The 17,297-nt window shown below is 34.5% G+C and overlaps 1 protein-coding gene across 5 annotated transcripts in view; it reads right to left on the bottom strand.

Annotated features, from left to right (window-relative positions):
* LOC106714489 (optomotor-blind protein) overlaps positions 1–17,297 on the bottom strand; it is an 89,136-nt gene that overhangs the window by 39,297 nt on the left and 32,542 nt on the right. For 3 of the 5 annotated variants that reach the window (XM_045683070.1, XM_014507545.2, XM_045683071.1), the window contains exon 3: positions 14,974–15,127. In XM_045683070.1, the coding sequence (XP_045539026.1) occupies positions 14,974–15,127 (154 nt within the window). Of the gene's footprint in view, positions 1–14,973; positions 15,128–16,933; positions 17,048–17,297 lie in introns of all 5 variants that reach the window. The other 2 variants (XM_045683069.1, XM_045683072.1) reach the window with 1 other exon arrangement.

Here is a 17,297-nt window from a genome sequence, read left to right as displayed (position 1 = left end):
ACTGCCCACCAAGGCACTCGTAATTGTTAACGCGTCTTTTTGGATAAGGCATTTTATATTACACAGACCGAGAACAATTTCATATTATTTTATTTTTACGCTAACTGAAAACCATATTTTAATACTTTAGTTGACTTTTAGAACCTAAAGAATATTATTTTAGTAACGGTTTATTAGCAACGATTTTTAGATTAAGTAATAAGAAATTTTATACATCTTTTCAAAGATAATAAGATTTTAGGTGAATGTTCCTACAGTGCTAAATGATGGTTTAAAACCATTTTCTCTATTTAATAGTGCCTTGCTTAATACCTTATCCGCGCTACGGTGGTGGCAGCGACGGCGTGCGCATTAGTCGGTGGTCGAGTGACAAAACAAATGAGTGTTTTAGCGCTATCTGAGAGCGCTTTCATCTCGCCGCCGGTAGCCGGTAGCCGGCAGATACCGAGGACCGACCTCTCAGCATTATCTCCTGTATTTGTAATACGCTTCTGTACGACATTAAAGACCATTTGACGTACACTGCGGTGGGCAAAGTTTAAACGCGTTCGAGCTGGTCGTTTTAATTCAATGTATATTAAAGTCTGCGATAGTCTCAATGCATTAGCATATTGTACATTGATACCGATTTTATTTCTTAAGAGTAAACTGTTTTATAATCAAAGCGATTACTCATATGATTGGATTATATTAAATATTAATGAATAACTTCACACAGCCGCTTATATAGTCCTTTTATTAAGTAATTAGTTCTCACCTAAGAGGTTCGTGTTATATTTCGTCTCTATTCTAATACGATAAAAGATTTAATTAAATATATGAGACACGGATTACTTCATACAGCTGCGGTATGTCTACAGCTAACCCTAACTGCTGATTGCCCAACGTCGGTACCTAGTAGGTACTTAAATTATTTCGTGTGTCGTCTTTGATACACAGAATCAAAAGAAAGGGAATTTTATAAGGAATCTAAGTGTATTCAAATCTTTGTGTACAAAGTATCACTTTCTAAAATGTGTGATAGAATCGGTAAGGCTACTGCCAGTCTGTTCAGCACCTAATAAACTTGCTTATTAGTGAATTCCGATTGTTATCTATTTAAAACATTGAGTCAGTCGCTACTAGAGAAATGCAACGGACTTAGTCGGACGATATTGTAACATTAAAATATTTTAAGTAAATATGACAATACTAGCTTTTACCCGCGACTCCGTCCGCGCGGAATAAAAAAAATGCACACAAGATAAAAAAGTTCCTATGTCCGTCTCCTAGTTCTAAGCTACCTCCCCATCAATTTTCAGCTAAATCAGTTCGATCGATCTTGAGTTATAAATAGTGTAACTAACACGACTTTCTTTTATATATATAGATAGATGAAAAAACATTTAATGAAATTAGTCACTAACATTCATAATATTTGATAACATGATTGATATTAAACAGTTCCGTGAGAATACAAGAAATTTCAGATTTCAATAACCTTAGACGGTGAGAATTTATATTCGCACAAACATTGTCGTTTTAATTATATTAAAACTTTTTTTTAAATATCACTAAAAACTGCAAGTTGTGTGAATTAATGAAACGTTTCCGACAATTTAATTTGCCACATAAAGAGTAATGTCATAAATTACTGTTTTTAACTTGAATGACAACGGGTCGTTATTGCAAAGACAAACTTTTTGTAGCAAAACATAAATTTACTAAATTGGGATTTAAAAAATTCTTTTCATTATTAAACTTATTTGTTATAAAAAATATTTTTACTGCGAACGCCCACTCCATGTATGCTATGTGCCAAAAGGGCCGACCACCAATCGTTACTCCGATACGGCGATAAGGTGTTTAAATTCAACTTTTTATTGAGCCTTATCAACGGTATAAAGCTTAAATACACACACATGCGTAACTTTTAATTGTAGCCTTGCCTATTTGTACGTAAACCCACACATGCATTTAATTGACAATGTTACACTTCTTGTTGTTTATAGCTTGCTGTACGAATGATGGTTTTAATACGATGGATTAAAGTGGTGAATAGGCTTAATGAATTTTTGGGTGATTGAAAATATAACATCTTGAGGTTTCACAAAATTATTCGATCGCCGAGTATTTGCTGATCCGTTATCAGTTTAATGCGTCGTGTTGCAAAGAATGTGGTGTGGTATCGACTGTAAATTTTAGATGCAATTTAGATATTTGAGGCGATAAGAATTTCGTTTTTTTTTTACTTTTTTAATATTACGTGCATACTTAATCCCTTAAGATCAACCAATTGTCTTTGTGGCGAACAAGAAGGTTCAACTCTTGCAATCGACCTTTTTTATTCAATTACAAAGAAATATTGAAAAGGGATATTCGGTATTTAAACTACTCTATGATCAAAGAATTGCGCCAGTTTTATTTTCACAAATCAGCCAGTATCAGTAGTACAATTATACTTAGTTTCGAAAGTTCATCGGAAAGGTTATCAAATAAACAGTTAAATAGTTAAATAATTCGATAGACCGGTAACCGACACCGACACAAAGACAGGTAGCCCAATACCGTTAAGATGGAACCGAGCAAGATAACATTAACAGCCCAGTTCGATAATAACGCGAGTAGCATTCCGTGTTTCGAGCCAGCTGTAAAACCTTCGAGACACGACACTACGACGAGGTGGTCCACATCATCCAATACAGCTTATGATCGCTTTTTGCGTTCAATCATTGTAACAACTTTTATGGTAATCATTCGCAACTCGTCTGTTAAACATCTGCACATTATTTATGTCAGCATAATCAGAAAAGATGCAAGCAAATTTGTATAAAAGGACATCAAAATAAACTACATTACTATTATTAATTACATTATTTAAAAAAATAAAAATAACATCTAGCAATGACAGAGACGGTCAGTACCTACTAATAAATTTTATTTCTTTCTGTGATACACTTCACTTATAAAATCGCATTAAAACAATCAACAAATTTAACAGATGACAAAGTGTTTTTTTAACTCAATTAACATAGACATTTGACCTCCGCTTGTGGGCAATGTGACATGAAAACAGCAGCCTGCCGACGCCCGCCTACGATCCATACAATTTGCAAAGGCGGGCACCGCCCAACCCCTAGTCTTTTTTTAATACTGACGAAATGTTTCTATAGGCTATTCCAGATTTATAAACTCGAATAGAGCAAATATAATTGTTACGTTTTTCTTTTTCATTTGGCATCTGTTCTTTCTACTTTTATAAACTTTTTATAGTCTTTGGTAAGATATATAACAGTATCTATGTAATTAAAATAAATTATCAATTTTCAAATATAGATAAATAAATGTAGGTAAATCTTAATTTATGGCTAGAGTATCGTGTGTGGTGTGACAAGAAAAAATAAAGTTAAGAATGTATATATCAGAGGAAGCTTGAAAGTAGCGCCAGTTATCGAGAAATTGAGGAACAGAAGGTTAGCGTGGTTTGGACATGTTATGCGGAAGGATGATGTTCGTATAAACAAAAAAGTAATGAGATTGAATGTGGATGACTATAAAGGTAGAGGAAGACCAAAGAAAGTATGGATGGATTATGTGAAAGAGGATATGCGTAAGAAGTATTACCCCAGATATGTCGGCTGATAGAGATGTATGGAGGAGTATTACATGCCGACCCTCTATAGGGATAAGGGCAGGTTCATGATGATGATGATGATGGTTAGAGTATCGTCATAACTTGCAGATAATTTTATAAAAATATACAATAATCTAGAGTAAAATTTACCATAGTTATTTCACTTTGAAAAGAAATTACATACGTCTCTACCTACACTCAAAGCATTCAGAGTACGAAAGAAACTTGTTGGATAATGTGAAACATGTAAAATTGTCGTTTTCACGACTGACAAAACAGGTGTGAGGGCGCCTCGTGACGATGTAATAAAAATATTGAAAGAAAGGAGATGAATTCCTCACACGAACTCCCAAATACCTACTGCAAAGCGTAACAACCACTTGTAGCAAGCTGAAGTAGTCTTTATCCCTCTCAAAATAAAATACAGATTAACTTGGTAGATACAGTAATTTTTTGATGTTTTAAACGCTAACATTGAAATGAAATAATGGTATGTTCGTACGATGGCAATACATCGTTATATTTCTAGTTGGCAAAATTGAAAACGTACCGGCGAGAAAGATTTGATTTACGGTATGGGTACCTACGTTGAAATTGAAATACCTTGAAATGTTACGAATGCCGTGTGAGATGCCACTTTGAGTACAAATACAAGTTTTAATATTGTTATTGGAAGTTATTTATACCATGAGATATTAATTTTTTTTGTATTCTTTAATGTTTTGAAGTTGATAAACAGACAGTTTCCTTTGGTTGTATTCTCAAATTAACTACTTAAATAAAAAAATAGGTAGATAATTAGACAAATTTCAGAAATAAGCTACAATCAAAGCTAAAATTATTACAACAGAAATCTATATATATAAAAGAAAGTCGTGTTAGTTACACCATTTATAACTCAAGAACGGCTGAATCGATTTGACTGAAAATTGGTGGGCAGGTAGCTTAGAACCAGGAAAAGGACATAGGATAATTTTTACCCCGTTTTCTATTTTTTATGCCGCGCGGACGGAGTCGCGGGTAAAAGCTAGTGTTATATAGACCTTAAATTCGTGCAATATTAAGACCATCCCTTGAGCCATCTAATGAAAATATTAAAAATGTTCAGCATTAAAAAACAAAAGTAAGTATAACACAAGCACAAGCATATAAGTTCAGAATAAGATGAGGAATGCGAGGTGTCACATCGATGCGACCGGCGCGCGTCAAATCTGACAACTTGACAGTGTGCATATGCAAATTGACCGACCGAATGCACTTTGAAATTCGGCCATTTTGTTAACGTCATCCGACCGTTGACATAATAAATAGGTCAGTGTAACTAATCTTTAGTGAAGTTTAAGAAGTTTTGTAGCTGATCATCTTAATTCTACATAATTTTTAACGTGCTAAATAGTTTGAATTGACGCTTGAATCGAGCCAAGAAAATATTTAAAGACCTTTCCTGAAATTAAAATCACTAGTCTGATAGTAACTAATTTTTAAACCATGTTCATATTTAATCTTTCTTTTAATGAAAAGTGGTACCACAGTTACGACTTAGGGGTCTTCAAGAAAAGAGCATACAAATCCTTTAAAGGCTGGCAACGTATCTGCGGTTCCTTTAGTATTACGGATGTCCATGGGCGACGGATCAATTAATGTTAAGCGATCCACTGTTAGTTTGCTCCTTGATCTTATTAAAAAAACTTTGAGAATCTTACTTCTTCATGTTTTACGAGCATGTCTTGTGCGATGACACGTTAACATACAAGTTTATTGAAAACAAATAAAATTGACAAAAACACAATAATAGAAACAAAAGAAAACAAAAGATAAAAGAAACAATAAAAAATAAAAACAGGAACCTGTATACGATCACTATTCGAGCTGTCATACGGGTTATAAATGTCTTGGAGTGGGGAATATCGGCGGAATCGACTCTGGCAATAGAGTTCGAATGGCGTGAACTCAGCCATTCAGATGGAAACAACATGCTTGTCAAAAATTTCCATGTCTATCTAGCGGTAAATCTCACGCTATACAACCGTTTGTCAGTTGCTTACGACGATGTTTTACTATAGTCACGATGAAAACAACCAATGTGCAAATATTCCCAAAAATATCAAAAACATGTGCACCAAATATTTGGTACACTCGTGATACATTATTCGAACCCATGAGTATTCTATGAGGTCTTAAAATTATGATAAAAATAATGAAATACAAATAACTACGAAATTGAAAGACTCCAAAATATGGTCATGTACACAAAAAAATTAATGGCTTAAGAAATATTGTTATTAAAGCATTTGAAATTGTTTCGTTACATTAAACAATTATTCTGTAATTTGATAGCATTTTTTCTTAAGAAGCTTATGGTGTGAAAATGTAAATTCTTTCAAAATAATAATAACGTTCAGAGCTGACGTATACATCAGAACGACGCCATTAGGCGTACCGGTTAAATGAAACTCGTTAAAAGGAACTACACATGAAAACGTTAGTTTGGCACCCCCCTTAATACCATTTGATTTACCCCGCCACCTTCTTACGCCTACATATAAGTTTATTCATAGTAACCAAATTGAGTTGACCTTTAAGTTTAGAAAGAGTACGTGCTGGATCATAGAAATATTTTAAGACTTAGGGTCGTGGTAGTTCTTTTGTTATTGGTGGTGAGCATGCGTGTCTTCAGACCATCTCGGCGTTTCAAGCCTAATGCCACTTGTATCGGACATTTTATTGTCACACGCTCGTAGTTTTTCGTGAGTTGTGAAGCTCGAATTTTAGAAAGTATGTAGTCGGTGACGGTTTTATTGGCCCTAAAAGACTGGATGGGAATAAAATTGGAGTATTTCTAAATTTGCGGTGTAATTTCGGTATGGTTGAATTGTAGAAGTTTCAATGCGGGTGGCTAATGGTCTAATAAAGGCAACGAAGGTGGAATTATGTTTGTACACATGTTTAAAATGATACACTAGATAAAAAGTTACAAGAAGGCTATTTGAGTTATTGAAATATTTCCCTAAACACCAATAAATCGAATTTTTGAAACGACTAACAATACCCCGTATGCACTGCAAGTCAACGAGTCATCAGACGCAAAATTATTTACGTGTTCTACTACATGTTCTACTGACGAAAAAAATTAGCACCAATGTTACCTTAGCATGGGAGAGACTATGACAAATTAATGTTTCTACGAAATTTAATATAACGCCGGCGTCAGTCTGCGTCACAACCGCGAGGAATTCGATAGACACGTCCAAATAGAAACTTTTGCGGAAGACGCAATAAAACAGAGATCGTTATAGGAGTTGGGGCGCTGAAAGTATTTCGAGAATTTGCTTGTCTTCATTTTTAATGCCGACGAGAAAAGCGAAGGGCGTTAGAGTCTCACTGTATAAAAATTTTGCGTTCCGCAGGGTGAACTTGTGGAAGTGTTGTTCTCTCAATTTTCCCGCTAATTTCGTGGTCTACAAAATGGTTCCTTCTCAGGCACGCATTGACACGCAAGTCGGAACACGCGATATTCACGTGGATTCAGAGAAAAGACAAAGGCAAACTGTTGGTGGTAAGTTAATGAATGTACTATTTTGTGTTAGTTTTAGTTTTACATTTGAAAATTTTTATCATGTCAAAATTGATATCAAGAATATTGATAATGAAAACAGAATATTAACAAATACAGTAATAAGCCCAGCCGGGGTTCACAAACATGTGTCAAGTGCGAACGTCAAATATTTGCCATCGCTTCGGAACAGTGCGACTATCGTTCGACACTTTCCGCAACATGAGAAGGGCCGATCGCAAATATTACCAAACAAATAGATTAGTGCAACCCTACTATTGCAAGTCGAACGTTAAATCAATTTCGAGATAACAAGGATAGATATAAAACAATGTTACTTATACCAAAAGAATATCAGCATATATTGAAAATGTAATTTTTTTTAGCTGTGATACAGCACGATGTTCATTCCAAAAATATGGGTTACCTAAATAAGGTTGAACGTTATATAAATTTCATTATGAAATTTTCTTAAACCTTGTACCTAATTCCATTATTTGGCGATGAAAGTTATAAAGTAAAATTATTTTAAATGAAAAATAAAGTAGGTTTAACAGTTACCTTAATAAGAGTTAGGAATAGAATCATTTCTATTTCTGACTGAAGGGAATATCGTAAGCGAAGGTAAGCTGTATAAGAGCCTACAATAACTGCCGAGTTAGTTATAATAAATAATGTATTATGAGATGAAGCAAAAAAAGTGTTTTCTACTGTGCTAACATATCTATATTCACTGAAAGAACACGTGTATGTTATTAGGTGTAACTATTTCTGCATTTTTTCCAAAATTTGCTTGCAAATGAACTTTACAAGGCAACTTCTTATTTCTTTTTTAATTATCAAAATACGTTTTATGTACATTAAAACTATTATACAGTTTTAGGTCAATCGAATTCTTTAAGCGTTAAATACCTACGTGTATGTTGCAAAATAATTTCGAGTTACAATGTTAGGGGTTGTGAAGTGTTACAACAAATGCATTTGATCCCGGCTTGATGCGTCGCAAATATTTGCCTGTTCGCCTCCCGTGGGAAAACAAGCATTTCGTTTTCGGATTTTTACCTAGAGTTCTTATATGAAAATATTTTTGCATATTTTTTTTACTATATTACAACCAGTTTTAGCGACATTTTTAACTAACGCACTCTCTGCAAAGTTAATGAATATTTTTTTTAACTTTAAAAGTATTACTAATCAAGGTAAAACATTTTTTTTTTAAAAGCGTAGAATGTGCGCATATTAATTGAATAAGTTCAATTTAAAAATCTATCATCGTTATAACTTTTTCCTCTGCCAATAAATTATATTTACGTGTAAACAAATTTTTATTTCTCTCGTCAACGTCCAGTCAATATTCTGTGTGTCAATAACAATTTCAACTTTTTAATATTATTTTTTCGTATAGAAGAATTTATGCCCACACATAACAATAAAGCTTACATTAAAAAAAAAAACACAGATACTAGAATTAAATTCTGTAGCTCACCGCAATTTATATATGAGACATAATTTTAAGTTCAATATATGTCGTTGTCATTTCTTTTTTTTTAAACAAAGTGCTTACGCGTTTCGCGTGTCAATTGCGCAGCTGTCATATTGACATACTGTATTAACGTTCTGTGGTTTTGTGAGAAATGTCAATTTGGAAGGATTTGTTCTTCTACAAGTGGTTGCAGATAAGAATTTTAATAACTGATGATGAATATTCCTATTGATGTTAAAAGGGAAGAGTTGGACAAACTTATTTGGCCACAGACCCTAATATTTGTCGTTACTTTGTTGGTTACGCTGTCGCCGCGTCCAAAGACAAATAAATGGTTTTGTAACAGAGCACGCACGTATTATTTTTCTATATCAATTACTTTGCTTCGGGTTTTTTCAAACAATGATAGTTTATTCAAGTAACAATTAATCTGCTGTAATAAGTTTCGGCGCCAAGTCTCAATTACGTATCGACAAAAAGGGACTTAAAGCCAACAATGTAGCAGTCAAGAGTGCAAAGAGGATTAAAATTTACACCTCGTCCGCCAACAATAGCCATTTGGCCAACGTAATTGACAAAAGATGCCATTCAACAATTTAAATACTTTGTAACGAACAGAGTATTAGTTTCTTGTACAAGCGCCCCTTAAAATATTACAATATTGTATTGTAACATTACGTACATATTTACAATCTCTGATTTATAATAGTCAATTTTGTATTATTTTTATAATCGTCATCACATCAGCTACTTGTATAATCAATTCACTTTAAATGTTGCATTGCCGTTTTAATCACCTCTTGAAATGTTCATACTCGTTTTCTATCCACAAACCTCTTACTAAAAGACTAAACTTCATGTAACTTTAGTCTTCAAACTTTCTAAATGCCTCATCACTAACATGGGTTCTCCACCGCGAAAACATATATTAGAAACATCTTTCGATTTGTTTTGTGGTGTAAGGTGTTACGTTTAAAATATTATCTGTTCTCACAGTTCACTGTAGCCTCAGACATTTCAATACTTATTTAAAGCATAGCTTTATGTTTAAAATTAGACATAACCACTTCAAGTAATAATTAAATTATGACCGATCTACAAAGGATTTAAGACGAAGATAGCCTCTCACCCTCCGCTTGAGAACAATTTGTGCGGGGCTCACCGATCAGAAGGATGCCTCGGTGCCTCGCAAAGGGCATCACCTTTTGATCAATAACTGTATATAAATTAAGCATATGCCCTTTGCTGCTCGAGGAAGCGCACCGGTTTGCCGGCCTTTGTGTATCACTGTTTGTAGCCATTTATTTATCCGACACCCGTGCGAAATTTGTATCTTACGCAAATAATATACAAACTATATTCATTATAACAAGGGAATCTTGTAAAGATTGAGACTATAAGAGCGTAGGAAGCTATAAACCGACTTATAAATGTTTTTTGTGTCCATTGGCAGCTGCCACCGAGTCCGCACCTCGCCCACAATGCGCTACTTGAAACGAATTAGCCGCTCGAAAGACTTTGCAGAGATTAGCCCTTTACAATTAAAACAGACGGCGCTTTTTGCTATCGACGTAATAATATGCCCCCCGGCGGAGAATGGCATTATTATGGACCGTCGAGATGTTTTTATAGCGATACGGGTGCGATTCTACCACTATACCTAATCGAGGAAAGATTTCATGCTTGTCGTCGCGTCGTTTACAATTAATGTAGACGTAAAAGTACTCGTATCTCATATAAATAATGTAGGAACGTAGAGTGGACTATGCATCAGATGTTATCGGCGGGAGACGGCTCGGCCTGTCAGAGACCAATTCCTAGTGGTGGCAGGCGAGCGTGTCCCCTGCTTACCTAATGCCCGACCGATGTCTGATCGCATACCGAACCCGCGATCCATATTATGCAGTTTACTGTCTCTCTGATGTGCGTAGGTGTTTATAAATTAGACCGGTTTCTACGGAAGCTCCCTATAAGACTGCTGCCACGATTCACATTGTTACGGTATTTTGCTCGGGTAGGACGATTGACTAGAAATTGTATTAATTATGTATGTCAAATACTCTCTTCTATCAAAGCAACGTATTACTCAATGCTTTCGAATTGTTTGTAACGCTGGTTCTTGTATTAAATATAAGACTGAATTAAAATAATGCATGAAATACACTTGATGTAAGCGTTTATTATCATTGACCCTTAGGGTAACGCAGTATAACCTTCTTTTTCTAAAACACCTATAGTGGATAATTATGAAAGCAGATAAGGCAATGTAAATAGATTCATTCCCACACTCACATCGGCTACCATTACGAAATGACCGAAAGGTTTTCTTAGTTCGGCGCTTTTTAATCTTACTTTTATTGGTGGCCAGCTATAAACTCGGATAAAGGAGGTCCAATAATAATTATTAAATGCTTTCGCCGGCCAGTTAAAGCTGAAGATGTCGTCATAATTGCCTGCGCGTCGATCCTGCCCGTTAGCGTCACTATAAACGTTTCTCTCTCACTGACGACGTTGTAAATAACTGATCGGAACCAATATATCCTTTGCTGAGCGATCCAAGCTCTAGTGCCTTGCTGAGTTATGACTTCTAATTTTATTACTGGCGTTTATATTATCGGAAAGTTGCGAAAGCGAGAAAAATTAAAAGGTATTTAAGAGAAACTGATGATGAAGGACAACATCGTGATGAAACCTGCTCATATCTGGAACGAAACTCAATGATACCAACCCATACTGGGGCAGAGTGTTAGGCTTAGAGCCCTTGACACATTTATTACGTTTGAAGAACCTGACACAACGATACAAGATTCAGGATTGACATCATGCATTACATTGACATGTTACAGTTTGATCCAATGTTTGACAAACATTTGTCAATTATTTAAAGCTAAATTTAATATTCTGGTTACTGGTTTAAAATGCACAACCTCATCCGGCGCCGCGTGGGCCAAAATCCTTTCTAACCAGAAGTTTGCGAACCTTGAATCAGTTTATAACTCATATATTAGAATATTCACAACATTTTATAGACATCGTCGTTTAAAATACCTAATAACTTTTTGGGTAAAAGCCATGATTATTCCAAAATATATTTAACTGCAGCACAATATATGCAGTTGTTTTTGTTTTAAAACATCGAATAGAAGTAAAAAAAAAGTTTAAAGAAATTTGTACGGATGATACAAAATCAAACACGTCAAAAATACATTCAAAAAACGAAGACAAACATCAATTTTTGAAGAGGCATGTCATATTGTTCTTAGTTGTTTGTTTCGCACGAACACCTCATTAACAAGGCGACTGTTAATAAGTAGACGCGACATATTTATCCGTCCACCTGTAATCCGTTCCACCTGCCACAACGTTTTACACAGAACAACTCCTTCGAAGGCTTTTGGGTAGAGAGACCAATCGAGTTTTATAATTAACACGATCGTTAGTATTTAGTCGGTCCATCTTTGAGGTAAATTTGAGCTAGAGGTAAATGAGGTCGCCGGTCGTCTACACTGAACCAGAAGAAGTTAAAAAAGTACCGACTTTGATACACTTTTCAAAGGTTTTAATCCTATCATAGATATGTCAACCCACTTCCAACTCTTCTTTTAAATCGTTTACTAAAATAACAACAAAACTAGAGATACTTATACAAAGTTCCGTCAAGGAGTAAAACCTCAATTCCACATGGTGCTTTATACGCCTAAGGAATAATCTCGTGTTGTACAACAAAGGCTATAGCTACAGAACAACTTTTTACCATTATCTATTACAAAATTTAAAAACAATAAAGAGCTATTCTTCTAACCGATCGAACAAAACTAATCGATGTTAACAAGCGTACGATAATATCTTGTATGAGGAATGGTCGGTCATTCGAAAATCGGCATGTCGTGTCGGAGGGAATGGCGCGGGACAAAAAAGAACAAAACACACACCGGAGCCGCTATCTCTGCTCCTATCTACGTACCTGTTACTATAACAGACGTCACCGTATGTTTGAATACAGTGTGTTATTAGACAATGTTTCATATCAAATTTTTATAGGCACTTTATACTCATTTTATATTGATAGCTTTTTTTATACAAGGCTGAAGAAAAGATAGAGGAAGATAGAAGAAAGTATGAATGGATTATTTGAAAGAAGATATGCTTAAGAAGTTAGTGAATTCAGATATGACGTCTGATATAGTATGGAAGAATAGTACATGCTGTGGCGAGCCTCCGTAGGGACAAGTGCAGGTTGATGAAGATAAAAGCAGAAGATACGAAGTAGATTATTGCAAACTTCATGGTACAATTTTTGTCAAATATAGTGCCGCACAAGATGTACGTGGTACAATAAGCAATGAATAAAACTTAATAATTGTTATTGTAGTTAGGTACTTCCGAAAAAACAATAACAAAATAGTCTTACAATACTTTTATGGTTAAATTATATCGACAAAAAAAAGTAATTAAGATACTCACAAGTAAAAATTGCAATAAAATTCATTCAAAGAAAAAGCGACCAAAGATCCTATATACATAATAAACAACACATAATAAAGTATGCATCGCGTATCATCCAGTCAGCTGTTCACGAAAATTCTACGCATACCAAGCTCGGGACTGTTCGTTATTTCAATTACCCGGGTCCCTCGTCAAAGACAAAAGACCTGACACGGGGAAAAAACGACGACAAGAGAAAAAAACATTTGAAAAACGAAAAAAAAGGAACAACAGCTCATCGCCGGAATTAAAAAAAAAAACAATCGTCTTATCTATGATTGGATCGCGGTGGTGTAAACGCACTCAAGTGTATTATGTTACCTTGAAGAGCCGGCTTTCGTTTTCGGTAGCGTTTTTTTAAAATTGAATCTTGAATTGAACACTGTGGTCCCTTGTTCTTATCGTACTAATTCTTATCGGGAACTATTAAAATTAAATTAAAAAGAATACCGCCGGATTGTGGAAAGTAAAGAAATTTCGACTTTTTAATAGTGCATTTGATGGGATCAAAATCAAACGTTTCGACGTCTGAACTAATGAGCCACGTATAGCTTGACCGATAACGCGGAGACTGGTTTCTTTTGCTCTTAAGATTTTAATCCAACGGGACATATTGACATTACGTTTTTGAATATATTATCCGCTTTGACTTGTTTTAATACAAGCAAGTCATTGTTAATACTTAGCTGCCCATTATTTATGAAAATGACTTGTTTTATGATTAAAAAGGTTTCTTAATCCCGTGTTTTTTTAGATTCTGGGCTATTTGTAGCAGATTCTTTCTTTATTTGCATCTTTATCACCTAGTCTATATGACTAAAACTGATCATAATTAACATCAATGTCCTTTGCCTTCTGGTTAATATATTATGAACTCTTGTAAATCATGTGAAGCGCCCTATCCTAAAGACTTAAAAAAACAACGCATAAAGAAGAGTTTTGACAATAGTATTTTTTTATCGAACTGGTGAAAAGGTGACTCCATAGAGGTCCTAAACGTCGATGGTTACCCAAAGTAAATAACCGTAATATCCGTGGCGGGCACAATGCGCCCCCGCTGCTCGCCGACAGGGGTTCCAACCCGCGGACCGCTTTTTAATTACAATATCACCCACATTATAAACTTTTTTGCTTTGCAACAAAAAGTTTACGCGCCCACCGCTACTCTTCGAGTCCCTTTCGTATCTTTGGTGATCATTGGAATAATTTGTCTTCGGATAATTTAAAGCACTAAAAATTAAGATCCCTTATTCATTGAATCATACTTTGGAACGAATTAATTATTTTTTTAATTAATTGCAATCCAAATAATTTAATCTTTGTAACAAAAAAAAAAAAAACAGTATCCAACCATCGTCGTCCAATGTCCAATGTACACAGACGCGGCGACTATGTCACCATTAAATCTAGAGAGACGTTGATTGTTTTGAGGAATCGATGAATTTTAATGTTGAGTATAATAACTAACCTATTTAATCGTAGCTCACAAGTTAACGATGATTCGTTGACCCAAGAATGACCTCTGGTTCTTAAGGTTTTATTGACTAGAGACTCTGTGCTTAAATTTTTTATAGGACATTTTATACATAGATATATATTTCTGTAATACAATCTATTGATTAATATTAATGTACGTAAAATTTAAATTTGTTAATCAAAACATGTAGTAGGTAATTATAATTTAGTAATAATTAGACATAGCCTAAATTTGACTAAAATAATTTGATAGCAAATGCAAAACTATTACCTTATGTCTGTAGTCTGCCTTATTTATAAAGCTGTTTAGATACGATTCTTTGTTAATAAAAAAAACTATGCTATAAACAAACAGGTACTCACGAATCCGTGCTTATCGCTGATGTTGTTGGTTAACTTGAGCTTGTGGAAGGAGACAACTTTCTGCATCCACTGCTCGCCGGTGGAGGGGGAGTCGGGATGGATGTACATCCTCTTCGGCATCTCGGGGTCCGCCTTGCCCGCCACCATCCATCGGCTCCGGAAACATATCGACACGATTAACCATTTGCACAGAGTAATAAAACAACAGAGGTGAAAATAATTAGTTTAGAAAATCAATGAATTCAGTATAGAGAATAGTTTAAAGTAACTATATTTAATAATAATCGAAATTTATTACTTTCGAAACAAAAAAAAAATAACTGAAATGTAACTGAATACACTTATTTAGTTATGGCTTGGTAGGTACAGTGATCATGCAAATCAACTTTAATCAAATTTCACCAAAATATACATAATTTTAATCATATATATTTTTTTTCGTTCTGTCGAGTTAACTGAACCATGCTATATTGTATGAATAACCTTAATATACATTAAAATATAAATAAAGAAGCATTATTTAAGCACAAACTTCTAAAGCTATCCTTACTACAAGCATCCTACTACTTTATCCTTAGCAGCAAACGACATCAAACCAGACCAAAACACTATCACACATACTTTGGACAACTACGTGTAAAAATAACAAAATTTAAATTTCGAACGTGTTGTGATAGTGGTTATACTAGATTTATGACGTCAGAGGTCAAGCAAATCTATCTAACGTCATACCGTAAATATGCCATGACTATATCATTGTTGAAAAAGTTTATTTAAACAGTACTTGTACAGAACTAATAAAAAAACATACATTATTATTTACGTCATATAATTTAACTATATATTTACTACTAAGATCCATTATCTTACTCACTTGCCACTTTATAAGCAATAAAATAACCTCTTCCTTATTATTTGTCAAAATGTCTTTCGTCTAAGTTACTGTATTTGACGTAACACTTTCTTTATCACTACAAAAAACCCGATTGAAATCTGCGCATTAAAGCAATTCGAAATAAAGAATCGTCTTGTCTTGTTTTTAGGAGTAAAGATAGGATAAGAAAATTATGACTACCCACATTTATATATAAAATATTTCTCACCTCGACTATTATCATGTCAGCTGTTATGTTATTGTAGAACTGTCAAGAAAAGTGTTTGACTTTAGCAATCATTCGACATTCATCAGCCAACACCACTGTTAAACCAGAATTGTTATCTAACCATATCTATAATAGCCCAGTCATTATTTTTTAAAATTAATTATTAATCAAGAAAGATTGTAATTAAAAGAACACGGGACCGAGACAGGTGCGCGCATATATAAGTTAAATTATGACGACATAAATAATAATGTTTATAACGATGCTAAAGCGTGAACATATTTATTTAATAACTGAATGGAAATGTCCCGACAGAGTGCACGAGTGGTTAACTGCATGCATGGCAACAATTAGGCGTCGACAGCTAGTTAATAAGCTCATAATTGTTAAAATGCTCACGAAAAATCATGCAATGGCGACGATAAAGCAATCCAACATAATATTACTGAGATTAACAATGCATAACAAGAATGATGTGAATGAAAAGAGATCTGCGTTGAGCGGAACATAATTGAAACGGCAAATATTTAAATGCGTTTAGTATAACGACAAAATAAAACATAACTGCGGTAATGCGAAAGGCATAAGGTTCAGAATCGCAAATGTCTATAAACCCACGGTATTTGCAACTGGTAAATAATCCAATGTGGTAAACATAATTTTTGGAATGGATGAATATTTATCAGCTAAGTTCTCGGATCGAGTTCATAGTAATTAAAACACGCAGATCCCTATCGCCTTCACACACATACGCATGCTTCTTGCCTCAAATTGATTTTTTTTAATACATTGCCAATGACACTGTCTCCACTACGGATGTATTATTTTAACTTCTTTCCAGTTATTTTTGTTTATACCTGTTGTGGAATTTGTATCTGCAATCGTCGGCAGCTACGATGTCCATTAGCAAAATGTATTTTGCTTTTTTATCAAGACCAGAAACGCGAACTTTGTAGGCAGGAAACATACGTCTGTAAGCAATAGGAGAGAATACATGGGTTGTGTCTCTGCGGCAACGGACCTCGCGTCGATTGTCAGACGGGTTTCACTTTTAACAAGAATACGACTTCCTTGAACTGACACTTTAGCTTGTGATCTCGTATCTATCGTTCACATCGACATCTACTATTGATCTTAATTACTTCTCCTCACATAAATTTAATATTACTCGATATAATTCTGATTTGATATTACGATTTCTTCTAAATAGCCGCTTGTTAG

This window comes from Papilio machaon, chromosome 21 (assembly GCF_912999745.1).
Source record: "Papilio machaon chromosome 21, ilPapMach1.1, whole genome shotgun sequence".
Taxonomy (NCBI): domain Eukaryota; kingdom Metazoa; phylum Arthropoda; class Insecta; order Lepidoptera; family Papilionidae; genus Papilio; species Papilio machaon.
This window is presented reverse-complemented; position numbering and strand designations above follow the sequence as displayed.